The 22,481-nt window shown below is 40.4% G+C and overlaps 1 protein-coding gene across 1 annotated transcript in view; it reads left to right on the top strand.

Moving 5' to 3' along the window:
* LOC119517074 (CREB binding protein) overlaps positions 1-22,481 on the top strand; it is a 179,598-nt gene that overhangs the window by 101,381 nt on the left and 55,736 nt on the right. Inside the window, 2 exon segments of the mRNA XM_037813571.1 lie at positions 13,017-13,257; positions 14,618-14,731. Of these exon segments, the coding sequence (XP_037669499.1) occupies positions 13,017-13,257; positions 14,618-14,731 (355 nt within the window).

Here is a 22,481-nt window from a genome sequence, read left to right as displayed (position 1 = left end):
CCCGGGGGCAAACTCTGGATTACGTATCTTAGCTTCTCTCCAGAATGTCTCTCTCAGCTTCTCTGAAGGACTCCAGTTAACTAATCAAGACCCACCCTGAATGGGTGGGGTAACATCTCCATGGAAATGATCTAATCAGAAAGTCTCTATAGTTGGGTGGGTCACATCTCCATGGAAACATTCAGTCAAAAGTTTCCACCCTAATCAAAAGACTAATAAGTCTGTCCCCACAAGATTGCATTGAAGAACATGCCTTTTGTGGGGGACACAATAGATTCAAACCAGCACATAGGACTGAGGAGAATGCTTATATAGTTTTTTTATTTTTTTTATTTTTTTTTTTAATTCATTTTATTGAGATATATTCACATACCACTCAGCCAGACAAAACAAATCGTACATTTGATTGTTCACAGTACCATTACTAGTTGTACATTCATTACCAAAATCAATCCCTGACACCCTCATTACTACACACACAAAAATAACCAGAATAATAATTAAAGTGAAAAGGAGCAACTAAAGTAAAAAAGAACACTGGGCGCCCTTGTCTGTTTGTTTCCTTCCCTCAGGGAGACTCTTTTTTTTTTTTTTTTTTTTTTTTTTTTTTTAATTTTTTTTTTATTGAGATATATTCACATACCACGCAGTCGTACAAAACAAATCGTACTTTCGATTGTTTACAGTACCATTACATAGTTGTACATTCATCACCTAAATCAATCCCTGACACCTTCATTAGCACACACACAAAAATAACAAGAATAATAATTAGAGTGAAAAAGAGCAATTGAAATAAAAAAGAACACTGGGTACCTTTGTCTGTTTGTTTCCTTCCCCTATTTTTCTACTCATCCATCCATAAACTAGACAAAGTGGAGTGTGGTCCTTATGGCTTTCCCAATCCCATTGACACCCCTCATAAGCTACATTTTTATACAACTGTCTTCGAGATTCATGGGTTCTGGGTTGTAGTTTGATAGTTTCAGGTATCCACCACCAGCTACCCCAATTCTTTAGAACCTAAAAAGGGTTGTCTAAAGTGTGCGTAAGAGTGCCCACCAGAGTGACCTCTCGGCTCGTTTTGGAATCTCTCTGCCACTGAAGCTTATTTCATTTCCTTTCACATCCCCCTTTTGGTCAAGAAGATGTTCTCCGTCCCACGATGCCAGGTCTACATTCCTCCCCGGGAGTCATATTCCACGTTGCCAGGGAGATTCACTCCCCTGGGTGTCTGATCCCACGTAGGGGGGAGGGCAGTGATTTCACCTTTCAAGTTGGCTTAGCCAGAGAGAGAGGGCCACATCTGAGCAACAAAGAGGCATTCAGGAGGAGACTCTTAGGCACAAATATAGGGAGGCCTAGCCTCTCCTTTGCAGCAACCGTCTTCCCAAGGGTAAAACTTATGGTAGAGGGCTCAACCCATCAAACCACCAGTCCCCTATGTCTGTGGTCATGTTAGCAACCATGGAGGTGGGGTAGGCGAATACCCCTGCATTCTCCACAGGCTCCTCAAGGGGGCACTACATCATTTTTTTTCCTTGTTTTTCTTTCTTTCTTTTTTTTTTTTTAACTTTCCCTTCTTTTTAAATCAACTGTATGAAAAAAAAAGTTAAAAAGAAAACAAACATACAATAAAAGAACATTTCAAAGAGACCATAACAAGGGAGTAAGAAAAAGACAACTAACCTAAGATAACTGCTTAACTTCCAACATGTTCCTACTTTACCCCAAGAAAGTTACATAATATAGCAACCTTTCTGTGAACTTGTTCCTACTATATCCATCAGAAATTAACAGACCATAGTCATTTCTGGGCATCCCCAGAACGTTAAATAGCTTATCTGTTCTTCTTGGAATATTGTTCCCCCTTCCTTAATTGCTCTCTACTGCTAGTTCCCCTACATTCTACATTATAAACCATTTGTTTTACATTTTTCAAAGTTCACATTAGTGGTAGCATATAATATTTCTCTTTTTGTGCCTGGCTTATTTCACTCAGCATTATGTCTTCAAGGTTCATCCATGTTGTCATATGTTTCACGAGATCGTTCCTTCTTACTGCTGCGTAGTATTCCATCGTGTGTATATACCACATTTTATTTATCCACTCATCTGTTGAAGGACATTTGGGTTGTTTCCATCTCTTGGCAATTGTGAATAATGCTGCTATGAACACTGGCGTGCAGATATCTGTTCGTGTCACTGCTTTCCGATCTTCCGGGTATATACTGCTTATATAGTTTTTATGAAAACAAGTGAGCAGTTGGTCATCTCTTCACCATGATACCAGTTTCTATGTAAAATCACTCCATGATTCTGAATTGTGTTTTAGTGATTGAATTGAAAACATGGGAAAAGTTTTGGAAGTAGGCATTGTTCCACAATTATTAGGAGTTCACTTGTCGGTGTTTTTAAGAGTTTGCCTCTGTTTCTCCCATGTATCTTGAGAGTTTCTGAGAAAATGTGTAATCAGGCTTTAGAAGAATAACCTCTCTAGTCCTAGTACATGAGGAAACTGAAACCATGAGACAGGCCAGTCAAAGACAACCACAGGGAGAGACAAATTTGGGTTCATCGGGCCTACTCTGAAATTCTTACTAATAACTATAAATCCTTTCTACTGTTTAAACTCATTCCTTTTGTTTTGGCATTAAATATCAGCTAGGGAACATGGTAAAAACACAATATGTGATGTGTCACATTGCAAATAACAGAAAACTATAAATTGAGAAAAATGAACAAGTCCTTAGGTATCGGGCACGGCAGCATTGCAAGTACTCAATCAGCATTATTTAATTTTCTTTCCAATATGGGTTTCCCATTAAGCAGCAGTGTCTTTTCTAAGATCTGATTAGTAGAGCCTTTTCTCCAATGAAACCCTCTGGGTTGGAGCATAAATTATCTTCAAAAATATTCTGTTCTTTTCCTTCATGTAAAGTAGAGAGACACCCAGTCAGAAAGTTCTTTGTGTCTAATTAAAGTGTGCTGCGTTCTTACTAACAACTAGCATTGGAACTTGTGTCTGTGTGTTACCAGCAAATAATGAGGGATATTTACCAACCAGTCTTTTCTGAGAAGTGAAATGACTGTTACAAGAATTCAGTAAATACCGCATTTAATGGATCTGGATGGGAACAGTCACAGCCAGCAACAATGTAAGGAAAAATTTTTACTGTATCTGAAGAGTTATAAACCATGCCAGTCTTTTCTTGACCCTAATCACCCTAATTTCTTTTTATCTTTTCCACAGTCCACCGAAATGGCCCTAAAGCTCAACTCACCAAAAACCAATTCATTAAATGACTAATTTGCCAAGTTATCAAAGATACATTAAAATAAATGTTCTTGAAGAATGTTTATATATATTGACAATAGTAAAAAAAAGAATATTCTCTACAAAATTTTAAGTGAATTAGTAATTCTCACAACCCTGGTAATCTGTGAATGGGCCTGGCGCCAGGGAAGACCCTGTCGTCAGTTTAGACTGCTGCCTGCTTGGCCGGTCCGCTCGCCTGTCGGACTAGGTCTGGGGCCTTCCGTCCTTCAGGGTTTCCGTGGGCAGTAGCAGGCAGACCCTGAGGGAAGACGTGTTCATGCCGCAGTAACCGCTCTTCCCTGCCAGGTAGACCCACTCTCCCTTTCTGACGAAGCGGCCTCAGGGCAGAGGGGCGGCGGAGGGCCGTCCAGTTGGTCGGACTCACTTGCATCTCTAAGCACATGTCTTCGCCCTTGGACTTGCCCATCACCTTCCTTTCTTGCCTTGCCTTAGCCATTTGTTTTTCATCTGAAAATCACAGGTTTTGGGATCTCGAAGATTACATATAAATCATTCTGGTGAAGCTTGCTTGTTTTATTTCCCTATTGAATTTAATAGTTTAATTTTTCAAATAATCTTTATGTTAAAAAAATAACTCAGTAAACAACCAGCAAAAAGAAAACATAAAAAAACATCATTCCATCCATCTAAATAGCTTTGCTTTTTTTCTTACCAGTTGATCTTTATCATCTCAAAGGTAACTATCCTTTCCCAATTCGGTAGTTGTGTATATTTAATGAGCATTTCTGTTATTTTATGACTCAAAAGCTTTGCAAACCCAGATGTTTTAGGGTCCTCATGGGGATACAGAATAAGCAAATATTACAGAATCATCGCCTGTCCACCTGGTGTTCACTTTGTAGTCGTTTTCTGATGTTAAGAGGTAATCTCAACTTTGGGGAGGTTGCGAAGTCAAATTTGCAGGGGAAAGCATGTCCAGGGAGCCTGGGTCTGGACTCCCCTGGTGAGGTAGGAGTGTGTGGGCCAGCTCCATGTCTTCAGCAGACTGGAATCCCAGTATGGTGTCGATTTGGGGATGTGATTCTGTTCCGGTTGGTCTTCACCTTCCCTCAGCCTGGTGTGGGATGAGCGGGCTGTACCCCTGTGGCTGGCTGACTGTGTGCTTTGTGTCTACCTGATGTTACTTGGCTGCGCAAACCGTTAGTGCAGGAGAGAGCCAAGCTTGAACCGGCGAGGATTCCATACCATGCTGATCCTCTTCCTGTGTTTACAAATCGCATGTGAGTGGATTCGCCTTCCAGAAATACGTAGTGCATGCATTTTAAGACTTTAGGTAGATGCCATAAATGGCCTTCCAGTGACAGCCATGCACCACTTCACCAGTATTGCGGAATGGTTCTTGGTAACCCACATCCTCCGAAGGCTGGGTGTTAGCATTCTGTGAGTTTGGTAGGTGGAAATGATGTCTCATTATTTTGATTTGATTCCTTTGATAACTAGTAAGAATGAAAATATTTATGTTTTTAAACTTTTTATTTGAAATAATTTCAGACTTCCAGGACGGTTGCAAAAAAAAAAAAAAATCCTTCAGAGATTTACAACATACACCCCACCCAGGTACCCAGATACACCAACTTGTAACCTTTTGCCACATTTGCTGTGTCATTCTTTGTATCTGTCCATCTGTTATCTAAACATCTGAGAATAGGCCATATACCTCATGCTCTTTGAACAGTGAATACTTCATGAACGTTTCCTGAGAACAAAGATACTACCTTATGTAACCACCTGAAGTACACTTATCAAGTTCAAGCAGTTTAACATTGATAGAAAGCTTGTAGTCTGAAATCCATTTTTTCATATTCCAGTAATATCCTTTTGAGCCTTTTGTCCTTCATTAATATCTCCAATCCAGGAGCAGGAGTTGCATTTAATTGTCATTGTCTCTTTAGTCGCTCTTTCTTTTTTTTTAGTTGTGGAAACTTACTTACCACATAAATTTCCTCATCTCAGCCACTCCCAGACATGTCCTTATGTGGGATTAAGCACATTCACAATGTTGTGCTACCCTCACCACCATCCGCTGCCAGAACTTTCCCATTTACCCTAAATAGAAACCCTACACCCATCAGGCATTAGCTCCCCATTCCCTCCCCCACCTCCGCTGCGCCTGCTGACCTGTACTCGACTGTCTCTGAATTTGTTTGATCTAACCATTTCATGTAAGTGCAAATCATACGATATCTGTCCCTTTGTGTCTAACTTATTTCACTCCTTATGATGTCTTCAAGGTTCATCCATGTAGTAGCATGTGTCAGCACTAAATGCCTTTTTAAGGTTGGGTAATATTCCATTTGATGTGTATACCACATTTTGCTTAACCATTCATCTACTGATATACGTGTACGTTTGAGTTATTTTCATTTTTTGGCTGTTATGAATAATGCTGCTATGAACACTGGTGTATACAAATAACCATGTATCAGCACTGAATTCCTTTTTAAGGTTGGGTAATATATTCCATTTGATGTGTATGCCACATTTTGCTTAACCATTCTTCTACTGATGTACATTTGAGTTATTTTCACTTTTTGGCTGTTAACGAATAATGCTGCTATGAACATTGGTGTACAGATATCCACCTGAGTCCCTGCTTTCAGTTCTTTTGGGTATATACAAGAAGTGGAATTGCTGGGTTTTAGGGTGACTCCGTGTTTAACTATTTAAGGAACCTCTAGAACCGTTTTCCACGGTAGCGGCACTATTTTACATTCCCACCAGCAATGTATGAGAGTTCCAGTTTCTCCATGTCTTCACCAACACTTATTTTTCTTTATTAAAAAATGATTGGAGGCGGGGCAAGATGGCGGCATAGAGAGGAGTGGAAGCTAAGTAGTCCCCTTGGAACAACTACAAAAAAACCAGAAACTACTAGTAAATAATCCAGAATAACTGCGGGGGGACAAACGAGACCATCCACTCATCATACACCAACCTGAATTGGGAGGAATGCCCGAGAACACAGCATAAAATCTGTAAGTAAAACCTGCGGATCCAAGTCGTGAGACCCCCTCCCCCACAGCCTGAGCTTCAAAGCCTCGTGGTGCCAGAGAGAAGCTCTCTCCCAGCAAGCGAATATAGCTCAGCTGAGCTCCAACTGGGGTTTTAAGTAGCGAATGTGAACTGCTCACTACAGGTACGCATCCCCAAAAAAACAGACAGAGGCTTTGGGTGACGACTGACCTGGGAGAGCCGGAGGGTCGCCTTGACTGGGTCTGAAGGGGACTATCTGTTTCTTTTTCTGCTCAGTGGAGAAAGCCCCAGTCATTTTAAGTTTCCAGGGCTGTGACTCGGGGAAGGGTGGAGACAGCACAAGCAGAGAGGGAGACCATTGAAATGCTAATGACCTCCACCTGGGGGGTCTGTCTTCTCTAGGAGGAAAGGGGTGGAGTCCTTTCCATTCAGAACCAGACCCCAGAGCCTGGGGGAACACGGCCACACCTCCTCACACCAGTCAAGAATTATAGGCTAACAGGCATCACCTGCTGGGCAGAAAAGCACAGTGACCCAAGGCATCAAAGGGTGGAGCAATTTTCTAAGACACACCCACAGGGAAACCAGATACTGACTATTTCTTCCCTCTGGGACCTGAGCCTGTTCTGGTCTGGGAAAACCTGATTTGGATAACCAAGGAAACCATGCCTAGACAACAGAAAATTACAACCTACACTAAGAAAAACAAAGTTATAGCCCAGTCAAAGGAACAAATGTACACTTCAACTGAGATACAAGAATTTAAACAACTAATGCTAAATCAATTCAAAAAGTTTAGAGAAGATATTGCAAAAGAGATAGAGGCTGTAAAGGAAACACGGGGCATATATACTTCAGAAATCAAAAGTTCAAAAAAACAAATAGTAGAATCTATGGAAATGAAAGGCACAACACAAGAGATGAAAGACACAATGGAAACATACAACAGCAGACATCAAGAGGCAGAAGAAAACACTCAAGAACTGGAGAACAAAACACCTGAAAGCCTACACGCAAAGGAGCAGATGGAGAAAAGAATGAAAAAATATGAGCAACATCTCCGGGAACTCAAGGATGAAACAAAGTACAATAATGTACGTATCATTGGTGTCCCAGAAGGAGAAGAGAAGGGAAATGGGGCAGACGCAATAATAGAGGAAATAGTTAATGAAAATTTCCCATCTCTTATGAAAGACATAAAATTACAGATCCAAGAAGCGCAGCGTACTCCAAACAGAAGAGATATGAATAAGCCTACACCAAGACACTTAATAATCAGATTTTCAAATGTCAAAGACAAAGAGAGAATCCTGAAAGCAGCAAGAGAAAACCGATCCATTACATACAAAGGAAGCTTAATAAGACTATGTGTGGATCTCTCAGCAGAAACCATGGAGGCAAGAAGGAAGTGGTGTGATATATTTAAGATACTGAAAGAGAAAAACCACCAACCAAGAATCCTATATCCAGCAAAGCTGTCCTTCAAGTATGAGGGGTAGCTCAAAATATTTTCTGACAAGCAAACAATGAGAGACTTTGTGAACAAGACACCTGCCCTACAGGAAATACTAAAGGGAGCACTACAGGGTGATAGAGCACAGGAGTGCGTGATTTGGAACACAATTTTGGGAGATGGTAGCACAACAATGTAAGTACACTGAACAAAGATAACTATGAATATGGTTGAGAGAGGAAGGTGGGGAGCATGTGAGACACCACAAGAAAGGAGGAAAGATAAAGACTGGGACTGTGTAACTTGGTGAAATCTAGAGTACTCAACAATTGTGATAAAATGTACAAATATGTTCTTTTACGAGGGAGAACAAGCAAATGTCAACCTTGCAAGGTGTTAAAAATGGGGAGGCATTGGGGGAGGGATGCGATCAGCATAAACTAGAGACTGTAACTAATAGAATCATTGTATTATGCTTCCTTTAATGTAACAAAGGTGACATACCAAGGTAAATGCAGATAAGAGGGAGGGATAGGGGAGGCATGTTAGACACTTGACATTGGTGGTATTGTCTGATTCTTTATTCTACTTTGATTTAAGGTTATTTTTCCTTTTGCTGCTTCCTAGCTGTCATTTTTTTTTCCTCTTTCTTTTGCCTCTCTACCTTCTTTGACTCTCCCTCCTGCCTTGTGGAAGAAATGTAGATGCCCTTATATAGATAGTGGTGAAGGTGGTGAACACATAAATGTATGACCATGCAGAGAACCATTGATTATTTTCTTGGGATGGAATATATGGTGAGTGAACAAAACCATATTAAAAAAAAAATGGTTTGATGGCAAAATCTCAAGGGCAATATACTGAGTGAAATAAGCCAGACACATAAGGACAATTATGGCAGGGTCTCACTGATAGGAAATAATTATAATATGTAAACTCATAGACATGAAATATAAGGTACCAAGATATAGGACGAGGCTTAAGAATGGGGAGTGGTTGCTTAGTATGAGCAGAATGTTCAATTAGGATGAACTTAAATGTTTGGAAATGAACAGGGGTGTTGGTAGCAAGATGTGAGAATAACTAACAGCGCCGAATGGTGTGTGAATGAGGTGGAAAGGGGAAGCTCAGAGTCATATATGTCACCAGAAGGAAAGTTGGAGGTCAAAAGATGGGAATGTATAAAACTGAATCCTATGGTGGGCAATGTCCATGATCAACTGTACAAATACTAGAAATCGCTTCCACGAACCAGAACAAATGTATGACGATACAATTAGAAGTTAACAATAGAGGGGCATATAGGGAAGAAATATATACCTATTACAAGCTATATACTACAGTTAGTAGTATTTCAACATTTTTTCATAAACAGTAACAAATTTACTATATCAATACTATGAGTCAACAATTGAAGGGGGTTGGTTAGGGATAGGGGAGGATTAGAGTTTCCTTTTCTTTTTTTCTCTTTTCATCTTTCAGTTTATTTCTTGTCTGGAGTAATGAAAAGTTTCTAAAAATTGAACAAAAATTAAGTGTGATGGATGCACAGCTGTATGAGAGTACCCAGGGGCAAGTGATTGTACACTTTGGATCTTTGGATAATTGTATGGTATCTGAACAATCTCAGTAAAAATGAAAGAAAAAAAAATGATTATAGCCATCCTAGTGAGTGTGGAATGGTGTCTCATGTGCTTTTGCTTTACATTTCCCTGATGGCTAATGATGTTGACAATAATCATGTGCTTATTGTCCATTCGTGTATCTTCTTTGAAGAAATATCTATTCAGATCCTCTGCCCATTTTTTAATTGAGTTATTTGTCTTTTTATAGTTGCCTTTTATAGAGGTCTTTTTTTATTCTGGACACAACGTTCCTAATCAGATATATGATATATAGACATTTTCTCCTGTTCAGTGAGTTGTCTTTCACTTTGTTGTTGGTGTCCTTTGGCGCACAATTTAACATTTTGAAGAAATCCAATTTATCTGTTCATCCTTCTGTTACTAGCGCTTTTGGTGTCGTGTCTGAGAAACCATTTCCTAATTCAAGGTATGAAGATTTACTCCTGTGTTTTCTTCTCAGAGTTTTATAGTTCATGCTCTTACATTTAGGACTCTGAACCATTTTGAGTTAATTATATGTATCTTTCTGGACTTAAATGTAAAGAAATCTATAGCTTTTTAGTATGCTTTGGAATCTGGCAAGATAGATCCCCCCTTTATTCTTACTGGTTTTCAAATTTTTCTTGGCTTTTGCAAAAATAAACAAAATCCCAAATTTGGGATTTCTACTTTAATAATATCAAATGTATATATTAGTTTTGGGAGGATTTAGGGCATTACAGTTCTGTACAGTTCTGTACACAAAAGGGATGTTTGTGTCTAAGCAGTTTTTGTCTATTCTTGGACAAGACTGGGCAAAAGGAACTTAGCAGGGAAGTTGATAGAGTCTAAAGGATGCCTCTGGCATAGATAACATACAGCCCTCTCATCTCATTGAATGCTAACCTGGGAAAGGAGGAAATTAAGTGAGATCCTGTATTTGTCAGCACTTTGCAAACTTCAATATCCCTGTACGAGAATATGAAGTTACTATGGGGAGGGCCAAACACAGGGACATAGGGTATGTCTCGTGTTACATTTCACTGTTGACTCAGCTTCACCCTCCAGTTTGCTTTTGAGACACATGTAAACCAGGTGTAGAACTCATTAGAGTGTGCTTTTGTCGTCCATCCACAGGTAGACAAATAATAGAACGAGTTTCAGATGTCCTGTACGGTTTCCAGCCACACAGTTTCTACGTATTGGACTTTCAACATATGGTCAGATTTGGTTCAAAAGACACATTTAAAATCACATTCCAAATGAGAAAACAAGGTGTTGATTTTGCTAATGGAAAAAAAATGCTTATAATTTAATTGTAAGGTTAGAATTTTCACCTAATTTTTATATGATTTATTTTTTTGTACATAGCATTTTTGCATTTTAGGAAACAGAGAGAGGACAACTGGCCTGATCTCTTCAAGTCAGTGTCATAAAAAATAAAGAGGAGGGAGGGTAGCAGTAAATGATTAACCTTAAAAACAACCACCAAATGTGTGTTCCCCTCAGCAAACCACCTATTTTAAAATTTTAATGTAGACTAAGTATTAGCTGACATTAAAGAATTATGGTTAATTTTGTTAGGTGTGGTTGTGGTATACTTTCCTCTCTGCTTTTCTGTATTCTTGAAATTTTTGTAAGTACAACAGAAAGGGACCTAAATGATGGTCACCTCGCTTTTCTTTTATTCTTCCATGTCTCCATCCTGCTTAATTCTGGGTGAACCTTCTAATCCGTAGGTAAGCTGATCTAGGAGGAGATTTTTAACATTGATAACTGAATGCTGGCAGGAGTAGAGTCAAAGCAGATTCCCAAAAACTACTAGTGAAAATGTGAAGTGCCACAGCCTTTCCGGAAGGCAAATTGGCAACTGTCTTCAGGAGCTTCAAGAATGGTCTTATCTGTTGACTCACTATTTCCACTTCTAGAATCCAGCTACCAAAAATTAAGAACAAAGGTTTTTCAGTAAGGCTCTTTGTTTATTGAAACTATTTAAAATAGCCAAGTAGACAAGGGAAGAGTTTAAATGCCTAACAAAGGGGGGTTGGTTGAATGACTGTACAGCCAGCTATACAGTGAAAAGCCACACAGCCATTAAAATCAGACTCCGTGAGACAAATTGATGGTAGGGCACAGAACTGCAGGGCAAGTGCCAAGCAAAAAAAAGAAAAATATTATGTACAAGAATATAGATTACAGTTCATACATACACATGTATATAAAGAAAAACTAGAAGAAAAAATCAGTACTTTAATAGTGGACTCCTGGTTCCTGGGATTTCAGGTGTTGTTAATGTTGAGAGTTCTTTCGCTTTTCAGATTTTCTATAGTATGCATATATTTTTATAAGGAGGAAAAAATAAACTTAAAGAAAATAACTGTTTTCTCTTAGGATGTAAGTACTTCTCAGTCAGTATATTCCACCTCTCAGCTGGGTCTTTGATTTGCTTCCTGCCTGACCCAGGCCTCCCAGCATTGTGCTCCTGAGCAAAGCCACCCAGATTTCCATACACTATTTTCTGAGTTCTCGTAAACATAAAACCAAAACAGAAAATGATCTGTTTAAAACCATCTTTGATGCATTAAGAAATATTTTTATATTTTTTCTTCCTAATTGCAAATATATAGTTTTCATAAATTTTTAAAAACTCGGAGTACGATATACCTTTAGGGAGGTAATGAATTTTGTGAAATCAAGCTGGGAGTATTAGAGTAGCAGGTTTTTGGAAGGTTAGACATCCTCAAACTATGGGTTGTTTGGCTGCATACTAGGAGCACTGCATATTATCTCATTTTGTCTGAAGAATGTTGGTGTTTTATAAAGAATAAGAAGACTCCATTGGTCACCTTTCCATTTTCTCTGCAGCTAAGAGGCATGCTTGATGGGGCTTGCTATTTTAGACAGGGGAAAGTATGCCAACTCTGTTTCTGTACCTTTAGGAGCTCGTCAAATACATTCTGAAAAATACTATTTTTGTCAGATGTTAGAGTAGAAATTTTAATGGCAGGCAAAGCATTTTGCAAGGCAGAAAAGCGTGCACGATTGTTCTGGGTATGAGGGACAAGTGCTGTATTTTAGGAGCGGTGCTGGCATTGTAACATGCAGCAATGCGAGTGGTGTCCTGGCCGTGTGATCACAGAATCTGAGTCTTTTTGCTGCTTATGCGTTGCAACTGCTCGGGCCTTGGTAATCTTTTTAATTAGGTTGAACCAAATGAAATTGCCAATTTGGGACCTATAAAAACAGCAGTTTCATATGGCTCAGCCTGATGCTATACACAGCTTTCCCTGTTAACTGTGTATTTGTAGAGTGAGTTGGGTTTTGATTACTGCAGTCAAGAGCAAGTGTCATTTTCTTGTTTGGATGTTAATCATATTGTAAGTGAACTTTAATCAGCCTTGCTTCTGAGTTGGGTTTATTTCTGTGCTTCTGGATCTTCCTTAAAGTCACTGATAGATTAATGAGAAATGCACCAACCTTCTTCTCTATGTGACCAGGTTATAGGACAACTGATATTGTTTATCATCTTTAGATAATATCTAAAAAACTTTAATCAGACTCTAATCATTAGTTTGAAAAATAGTTAATGAATGTGAATTGGAACTATAAAAGCATTTAAATATTTTCGTTATTTTTTAAATTTTAGTCTCAGATGCAAACGTCAGTGGGAATTGTACCAACACAAGCAATTGCAACAGGCCCCACTGCAGATCCTGAAAAACGCAAACTGATACAGCAGCAGCTGGTTCTACTGCTTCATGCTCATAAATGTCAAAGACGAGAACAAGCAAATGGAGAGGTTCGGGCCTGCTCTCTCCCACATTGTCGAACCATGAAAAATGTTTTGAATCACATGACACACTGTCAGGCTGGGAAAGCCTGTCAAGGTAAGTTGCAGTTTTCCAAAATCCTCATGGCGGAAGATTAGAATGATATTTGTCTTCATTAGTCTTAAACAGCTCTGGTATTAATATGATACCAGCAACCTAAGTGCTAACTTTCTTTTTGACGGAATATGTTAGTAAATATGAAAGTTAGTAAAGTGCTAACTTTCTTTTTGGTGGAATATGTTGCTCTCATGTCCCCACGCACTGATCACTCAAGTGCCACTGGAATGCTTACCTGCTGAGGGGGAAGGCGATTTGGTTTTGTTGTATTTAGTGAGCTTATACTGGATGAGGCTATGCCGTGCATTTGTTCTTTTCCTTCTTCCTCTGTCATGGATGACCATTCGTCACTTCTTGAACACTGTCTTTATTGTGAATGTCTAGATCATGGCTTACTTCTGAGCAACATAGAGCCCTTGCACATGTATACCCTTTCCTAAATCTGGAGCATCTGTCTTACAGCTGTTTGGTGTATTCAGACTGCCAGGGGCCCATTGCCTTGTGCTCCTCTGTCCTTTGGTCTTGAAGCCCATCAGGATAACAGCAAGGTTGTCCTGGGTAACTGTCAGTCAGCTTGGCGGTGGCCCAGGGATCTATGTGGTACAGCAAACCAGGCATGTCAGGTGTCCCCCTCTCCCAGACACCTCAGTTCTGCCGAAGGAAGTGCTTCTCATCAACTGTGCTTTTCTTTGAGCTTTATCCTCTTTCCTCCTCTTGCTTGTGCTCAGAAACCTTGGGAAGATCTCTCCCTGTTCTCCTTCTTTCCCTCTGACATTTGTGGGTCTCCAGAGTAACCCTGATCATGGTGAAAGAGCAGAGAAGGGACTGCTAGACGTTTAGAAAGAAAATGCAGCACCTTACTATTGAAATGAAGATCCAGTTGGAGAATAACCAGGTTCAGTTAGCCTCTAAAGTGCTTTTGAAAGTTCTCAGGGTCCCTTTCAGAATCTCCACACACTTCTCATTTGCTTCTCTATCAGTGTCTTCAACTATAGTCCTTAGATGGCTTTCATCTTTTACATAATTAATTTTTTTTTTAACATAGTGACATTACAGAACCATTTTTTGTTCTACCTTTCATTGCAATTCAGTATTTCAGGTTAAGTAGTTTTTGTTTTTATTTTGTGGGCTAGACCTTAACCACCCATCATTCATAACATTACTTCTGTTTGGAATTCTCAACAGTTGACTTACAAACTTTTTGGAAAACAGCCTGTTTGTAAGTTGAGGACTGCCTATACTGTGTTATGGTTACACTTGTTACCATTTTCTTATGGAATCTGGCATTATAATTTAGGTATAATTGAAAGTGTTACGATTTGGATAGAAAAATAACATCTCGTTGTTTTTCTGGTCATAGTTGCCCATTGTGCATCTTCACGACAAATCATCTCTCATTGGAAGAACTGCACACGACATGACTGTCCTGTTTGCCTCCCTTTGAAAAATGCCAGTGACAAGCGAAACCAACAAAGTAAGTGAGCATTGGGGGCAGAGAAGCTTGGAGGACATAAGCTATTTCTAAAGAGATTGCAGAGGACTAGGTAGGAAGCAGGGCAGAAATTACTAACTGCAAAGTATAGTGAACAGCTAGCAAATATACACGAGGTAGACACATATAGTGACATAGGATAAAGCTAAGGAGAGCAGACTTATTTTCAAGGTGTGTGTAAATGGATGTGGTAGTTTTGGAATTTCACTCACTGCCTCTTCACTACCCTGCTCCCCCCACATACTTGCATTTGAATTCAATAGCAAGGAACCGAACAAGGGGGAAAGTCACTTTGGCTAATCAAAGAGCCAACACAAAGAATCTTCATATTTCTTTATATATGTACTTTGTATCTGAGGGCTTTAATGCTGTATCACTATAATGGCAGCGATTTTGTGGGGAAAATGTAGAGATGCTTCTTTTGGAATTGAAAACCCCTTATCCTGAAGTCGGTTTTGGAATCCCTGCATTGTAGAAAAGTCAGTCAGGCCGGGTCACTGTAAAATTCCACACATAGACCTTTGTGAAGTTTTTTCCTTTCTATCTAGAGATGCAGTTCTCAGACCAATTTGCATAACTAACAGTTTCTTCAACTTCAGATTGGGAGTTTCTCCCCCAAGCTGACCCCATCCTGATCATACCCAACATTTTGTCATCTTTTGAATCAGCCATGCAGCCCCTAGTGAACTGGGTCAGGCAGTGATCGCCGTGCATCAGGAGGCCCAGGCGGTGGCTCCCGTGGGCTACCTGCCATTGTAGCCATCAGAGAACTTAGGCATCAGGCGTTAACCAGAAGCAGCAAGAAGGACAGACATCTCTTTCCATTTAAGTCCTTTACCTGTTGTTTCAAGGGAAAACCGTGGTCTTTGGTTGTATCCTCCATCGGGACAGATGAAAGGGCCCCAGGAGCACACATTCACCTCTCGCGGGAGCTGCTCCCTTAGCGACTGAGCCGGCCCAGCGCAGGTCTTCTTCCGCCTTGTCCCTGTCATCTTCCCGCCCACCCAGTTGGTGTTCTGGGTGTTCATCGCTGTCACTCTTCTTGGTCATCTTCCTCCAGACCCAGCAGCTGCCTGGAGGAAATTTGGTGCTTTTCCCTCTGGTTGTGTCCTAGGGGACCAGGAAAAGATTGAGAAGCACTTCGTTCCTGCGGGGCCGTGGAATGGTGTGCCAGTGATGGCCCTTATGGTTTTCCTCTTGCCAAGTTTGGTGCACCCTCTCCCGAAAGGGAGGCCCAGTGAGCAGGCACCGGCCAGGCCTGGCTCATTTTAAATCAGCGAATCCATATCACATGGGAGAGAAATTCTAGGAGATGGCACCTGCTACCCTCCCTCCCTACAAAGGAGCCATAATACGTTTCCTTTATAAGTCAGTTTTCTAAATCATTTAAATTCTTTGGCCAAAATTTGAATCAATACACAATTTTCCAGGACATCTCTTGTGTAAAGTGTAGTTCTAGGATCCGGGGTCTTCTAGAACCAGATATTTAGAACAGTATTCCAGTGGAATGCAATTTGTTTTTTCTCCATGTTAGTATAAAACTTTTTTTTTTTAAGTATTATATTGTGGTGGTTACAATTTCTTGTGTTTTAGAATACATGTCAGTATTAGGCTTTTGTAAGTGCTAAAATATTCCTTGTAGAGTTTGGAGTTGTGCAGAATCAATTCCGTGAACTGTTAAGTAGTAATGAGTTAGGAGACTTTGTTCTTAACTTTTAATTTGCAGGTGTGCCTTTTCTGGGATCCTTGGTTTTTTAGTATGCACTGCCATGGTAATTGTAAACTTTTATGACTTTTTTTTTCCTTTTAAGAAACACTTAATGTGGTTTTATTTAAAAAAAAAAAAAAGAAACATACGTGTGAATGTGGTTTGGTTTTTTTAGACATCCTTATGGCTGCCCTCGCGCTGTGAGAATCGATTGTGTGTGTGCCGTCTCAAGTGGTAAACCACAGTTTTTCTACCAGTCATAACATAAGGTGTCGTTTCCAGGGTGATTTTATAATGTACAGTCATAGAAGAGATTTAGATTTTCTTTGTTCAAGGGTTCGGTAGTTTTCATGAAAGAAACGAAAGTACTTATTTTTTTTTTTTTTAATTAAAATGCTAAAATTAGGTTTCAGCTTTAAGGGTATTCTTTTGGTGCTAGCATTATAGTTTTGTGATTATACAGTTGTATGATATCTTGAAAGAGAAAGTTTCTGCAATGTCTTTTCTGTAAGTTTTTGCTGTTGTTTCCCTTGTTCTAAAGCAAATTGTGCTTGTCGTGTGTGAACACTGGGTGAGGCACTGAGCACCCAGGGAGGAAATTGTGGATCTGTTCTCCCCTAGCTTGGAGTTGGGCTCCAGAGACGGAAGATATACATTGAAACTAATGTGGGGATGATCTGGGGTGGAAAGGGATGAAGCAGTCCTTGAGGAAAAGAGCAGAGTGTGCCGGGCCCCCTTTAAATAAAACAGAAGGGGAAGAACCTTCTAGACAGCAGGAACAGTGTCAGGACAGCTGGTGGGGAGGTTGGAAGGACTAGGGGACAGTCTGCCGGGACCCCCTGTGCCCGCCTGTGGGGAGTGCCTGTGCCGGCGACTGTGGGAGCTGTGCTCTCTGAGCAGTGTCTCCCACAGGTGCTGGCCTCACCTGGTCATGCTCACTTGGTCAGTGTCCCCCTGCTCTAAGTGATGAGTCTGTGGAGAGAACCTGCCACTTCACCTGTGGGGCTAACCTGACGTGCCTTGAAATGAAATCCCGGATCACTGGTTTCCTTTTTGTCCTATGTTTGAGATTTTGTTTGATTTTTCTTTGAATTGTTTTCTGGAGATTCTTTAAATTACTGTTCTCAAACTTTCCATCTCTTATATAGATATTCAGTTTTTAGTGAGCAGTTGGGGACTTCTCAAGATACATATCTACTGTTGTCAGTCCTGGCATCTGTGTTCAAATCAGTCCCGGGGCACCGTGTGGCGTAGAGGCCTGAGGCTAGGGGCACACTGCTGAGCGCCCCTTTTGGACCTCGGGTGGCCTCACTGGTGAGCCTCTTGCTGCTCAGTGTGGTCTCCAGACCAGCTGAGTGGGTGCTTCTGCCTGTGCTAGAAACTCAGGCCCCTCCCAGACCTCCCAAATTAGAATCTGCATTTTAATGAATTCCCAGGTGGTTTATATGTTCATTGAAGTCTGGGCAGAGCTGCTCTAGCTGCCCTGAAGGTTGTGAAGATTTGAGTCTGACTCTCTGGGGGAGACCACGAATTTCCGAACTCAGAAGCCCCAAGGACGATAAAAACAAATACTGCTGTGTCACCCCAGCACCAAACCTAAATCCCTCACTGCCCACGGCTGCCTTGGACTTGAACATAGCCACAGCTTGAACCCCATAGACTGGTTAAAAATCAGCAGTCCTTTTCAGCCAGCCCGTTGCTTGGATGCTTCCATTGGTTTGGCACTCATTACCTTACCCAGCTATGGATTTCATTTCTAGACGTCTCTGATTCTTGAAAACACCTCATTATATTGAGCCCATATCCACCCTGTTAAAAATGTCACCCATTGAGTAGCTTTGTTACTCAGGAACTATTTGCCAAACAAGCCTCTTGCTCTACTTGAAAGCTCTTCAGAAATTTTCAGATACCTCTTTGGACATTCTGGGTCTGGGGTAGAGGTGAAGGGAGCACTAGGACATAAATGGCTGTAGCATCGGAGCCAGGGGGCCAGTGGGCTTTGTTTACCCCTGGCTTAAGGACTAGTCATTAGTGATGTATTTCATCAGAATAGCTTTTTCCTTGCTCTTCTGGGTAACACAGCATTGCCCCCTCCTGAATCATTTGGCTTCTGAGGCACACAGTCTGCTGGAGGGCTGTGCATTCTTGGTTTGCAGTTTCCGTGGTAGGAATTCTGGGACTCGGACTTGGGTATGCCCTAGTGTTTGGGAAGGTTTCTCTCTGCCCATGTGCCTGCACTTTGCATGTGCTGGTGCTGTGAAGGGCACGTTGTCCTGCACCCACAGCACATGCCAGGGTGGCTGGGAGCAGTCACGCCCTACAGGTGGGGTCAGCTCTCCCTCTGCTTTCTCAGTAGAGATCTGAGCAGTGGCTAATGATGGCTGCTTCATTTGCTTAGCATTGTGCCCCCCCCCCCCAGCCCACCCTTACAAATTTTAATTTTAATTTGTGCCATTTTTCTTGAAATTTCCAAAGTGCGTTCAGTTTTATTGAGAATGATTGGGGGCTGACTTTTCTGGTTAACTGAGTCTTGTGAATGAGCAGTGTATATTGTACACGGAACCTATTTGTAGAACAAGCTTGAGGCTCAGAGGGGAAAGTACCATCTTGTGCCTGCATGAGAAATGACAGGTGAGTCCTGGAGAGAGCCCACCGTAATACGTGGCCTTTTGTTTTGTAGGTCATGAGCTCCTAGTGTAGCCCCAACAGAAGGGGCATGGTGAGGCACAGGAAGTGTATGTGTGTGTGTGTGTGGGGGGGGTGCTTTAAAGAGGCAAATATCTGAAAGCAGAGATGGTCGGGTGCCCAACAGGGTCAGGGGAGAAGAACCAAAACTGCTGTGTTCGGACACATGTGCCGTTCATTGGTGATGTCAAGCTCTCAGAAAGGAAAGAAGATGTAAAAATGGTAAAAGACACTAAGAGATTTTGACATTTAGAGAGGGAAACATTAATAACGTGGAAAATAGATTTATGTAGAAGACCTCATTCTCAGCAATGCTGGATAAACGAAGCTTTGTCACATACAACCTCCTTGAAGTTTTGTTAAGTCTGAAAGCTCCTGGTTCTGTAGTGCTGGGGGGAGGCTTGTGGATTGCCATTGTTGTACTTGACGGCTCCACTTCGCTTGAACTCTTCCATGGGACTTTACAAGGCCGGGAGCCTCTAGGTTCGGCCACGCTGTCCTGCCTGCAGGGGATGTACAGAGGAGATGAGCGTCTCTGGTGCAGGCTCCAGAGCTGCAGTCTTACATTGTGAGGAGATGACTAGGTTAATTTTGGTTACTCCCGAAAGACCCCCAAACTCCTGGGAGAGCAGCGACTGGTTTTGCTCCCAGTGTCCTGGAGCCTAGCAGAGGGCCTGGCACGTAGTGTGCACTCAGTTCACCTGTGGAAGGAATGGCTGAGTGACGAGTGAATCCATGAGGTGTAAATCCCAGAGAGCAGCAGAGGCCCCGGAGGCACTTGGAGGTTCAGGGACACCTTCACGGAGGCGTGGCGGCATCTTGAGCTGCCAGAGTTTATGGTAGCTTTTACATAATAAACCGCCACCCGTTACAGTAAATGTCCGAATTTCTTTACCCCTAAATATTTGTATCATCTACTAGTATCATTTGGACCTCAAATTGGGCCATGTTTAAATGTCAGAAACCTTTTTCGTTTGTTTGTTTTCCTTCTAAATTTTTAGAAACACGAGATTCCAAATGTTTACTAGTCTTCTTATAGTTATATTTTCTTTTAATATCAAAAATATAGTATGCTTTTAAATGTTTGCATTTAAAGCATAAATGCTTTTAACACAAACACAAAATATAGGGACTACGTTGGTGGCTTCCCTGGGAGGCCTGTTTTGAGCAGGAGGCCCTGACTGCCCTGGGGGTGGCCTTGGGCTCGGAAGTGGTGTTACTCTGAGGTGGGGCATTGGGGAAGTGTCGAGGAACTTTCTATTAGAAATTTAGCTTGTCGTTATCCTGGGTATGATAGGCATGTCTTTAAAGCTTTGGGGAATATTAACTATTAGAAAAAAATACTTTTAATGGTATTGTATGACTTATTCCAGCTACACACTTACAAAATGTATCTTGGGAGTTGCTTTTCATTTATAATAATGAGGTGCTTGGTGTGTGTAATTGTGTCTAATGAGCATTAATGAGTTTGAGATCTGAATATCCTTATTAGAAAAGTTAATAGTATGGAATGTGTAATTACCAAGTTTTTTTTTTTTCTTTTCTTTTCTTTTTTTTTTTTTTTTTTTACAGATTTTAGTTTAATTAAGTTGCTCTGATAAGTATTTGAGTTATTTATGTTATAGTTGCTGTCACGGCTTTGCTTTTTACACCTAAAATCTGTGATCTCCATTAGAAAAGGCCCGAGCCTCATCAAGTCGTGATTCCATCGGTTTGGGCTCCATTAAGTAACCTCCCACTCAAATAAGAGTCTAGGGACAGACAATAGTTTAAAAGTAAAGGGCACTCAAGACAAGAATTCAGCTTTAACACATTTTTACTAAAGGAGCACTTAAGGTAAAAGGAACAAGTTTATAGTGTAAAAATTAATCGATACATTACCAAGCCTGGGAGCCCCTACTCCTCCAGACACAGTTGGACGTGAGTTCAGAGAGCTCCCCCTTGTTTGAGTTACAGAAAATTTATAACATCTTGATTTAGAGTACCTTTAATTAACTCATATTCTATTTTCACATTAAATGATGCATCGTGAACACAGACTTTTGAAGTGAAGTGTCTTGATCCATGAGTGCTTAAAGATCAAAGGAGGGTGTCCACTTTACCAGAGACTTAGCCTTGAATGCCTGTAAAACTCTACTGATAGTATTTTTACTAATTAAGCTGTGATTTCTGTAAGAGCAATATAACATACTTTTACTTGTATAAAGTCTAAAAATTAGAAAAGAGATTACTGTTACTTGTCTCCACCCTGTTAATATAGTTTTCTCATTTTATTCCATGATTAGTTTAGCTAGTACATCATATTGATAGACATGCATTTGATTAGGACTGTATTCAACCTTGCTGCATTAGTTACAACCTATTTATGATTAAAGTAAGAGCTGCAGCCCCATCCTGTTTTCACAGAGGGCTAGGTGATTACATGTTATCTATATGTAAGAAGGTTGAGCGGACCTTTCTGCTTTCTTGAAAATATTCACAGCTTTTTTTTTAACTGTTTAGATTCTCCTTCAGTATAATCTTCTAATATGGGACTTGAAGGTTATGAATCATCTGTCCCATCCTGGTTACTATAGTAAGGTCTTTCCACTTTTTATTATTTGGAAACTGTACTTGAGTGTTCTTAGGTAAAAGTTCTGTTAAATATGCTTCTATTTCAGAAGGAGTAACTGATTCTTCACTATCAGAACAGAAAATATCAGGTGGTATATGAGAGCAGCAAAGAGAGAAGGAATCAACATTCTCATTATTAGATTCCTCGGTAGAGATATTATCCTGTGATATTGCACTGATGGTTGAATGTAAGAATATTACTGTTATGAATAATATGAATTTGAAGGAAAGGCTTTGTAATAGTACTTTTTTTAATTCATTTTTTTGAGATATATTCACATACCATGCAGTCATACAAAACAAAGCGTACATTCGATTGTTCACAGTACCATTACATAGTTGTGCATTCATCACCAAAATCAATCCCTGACATCTTCATTCCACACACACAAAAATAACAAGAATAATAATTAAAGTGAAAAAGAGCAATTAAAGTAAAAAAGAACACTGGGTGCCTTTGTTTGTTTGTTTGTTTTTTTCCTTCCCCCATTTTTCTACTCATGCATCCATAAACTAGACAAATGAGAGTATGGTCCATATGGCTTTCCCAGTGTGAGAGTACTTTTTGTATCTAAGATCATATAATATTAATTTTATAAGCTTCGGGTTATAATGTGGCTCTAAAGTTTGGGGAACTTGGAAAGAAAGAAACTTTTAATAAGTATTATGACATAAAACTTTTGCCATATGGTAAGTGCTCAGTATTGCCATATGGCAATAGTGGAT

Source organism: Choloepus didactylus, chromosome 21 (assembly GCF_015220235.1).
Source record: "Choloepus didactylus isolate mChoDid1 chromosome 21, mChoDid1.pri, whole genome shotgun sequence".
Lineage (NCBI taxonomy): Eukaryota > Metazoa > Chordata > Mammalia > Pilosa > Megalonychidae > Choloepus > Choloepus didactylus.
The sequence above is the reverse complement of the archived record's forward strand: the minus strand, read 5'-3'. Positions and strand labels throughout refer to the sequence as shown.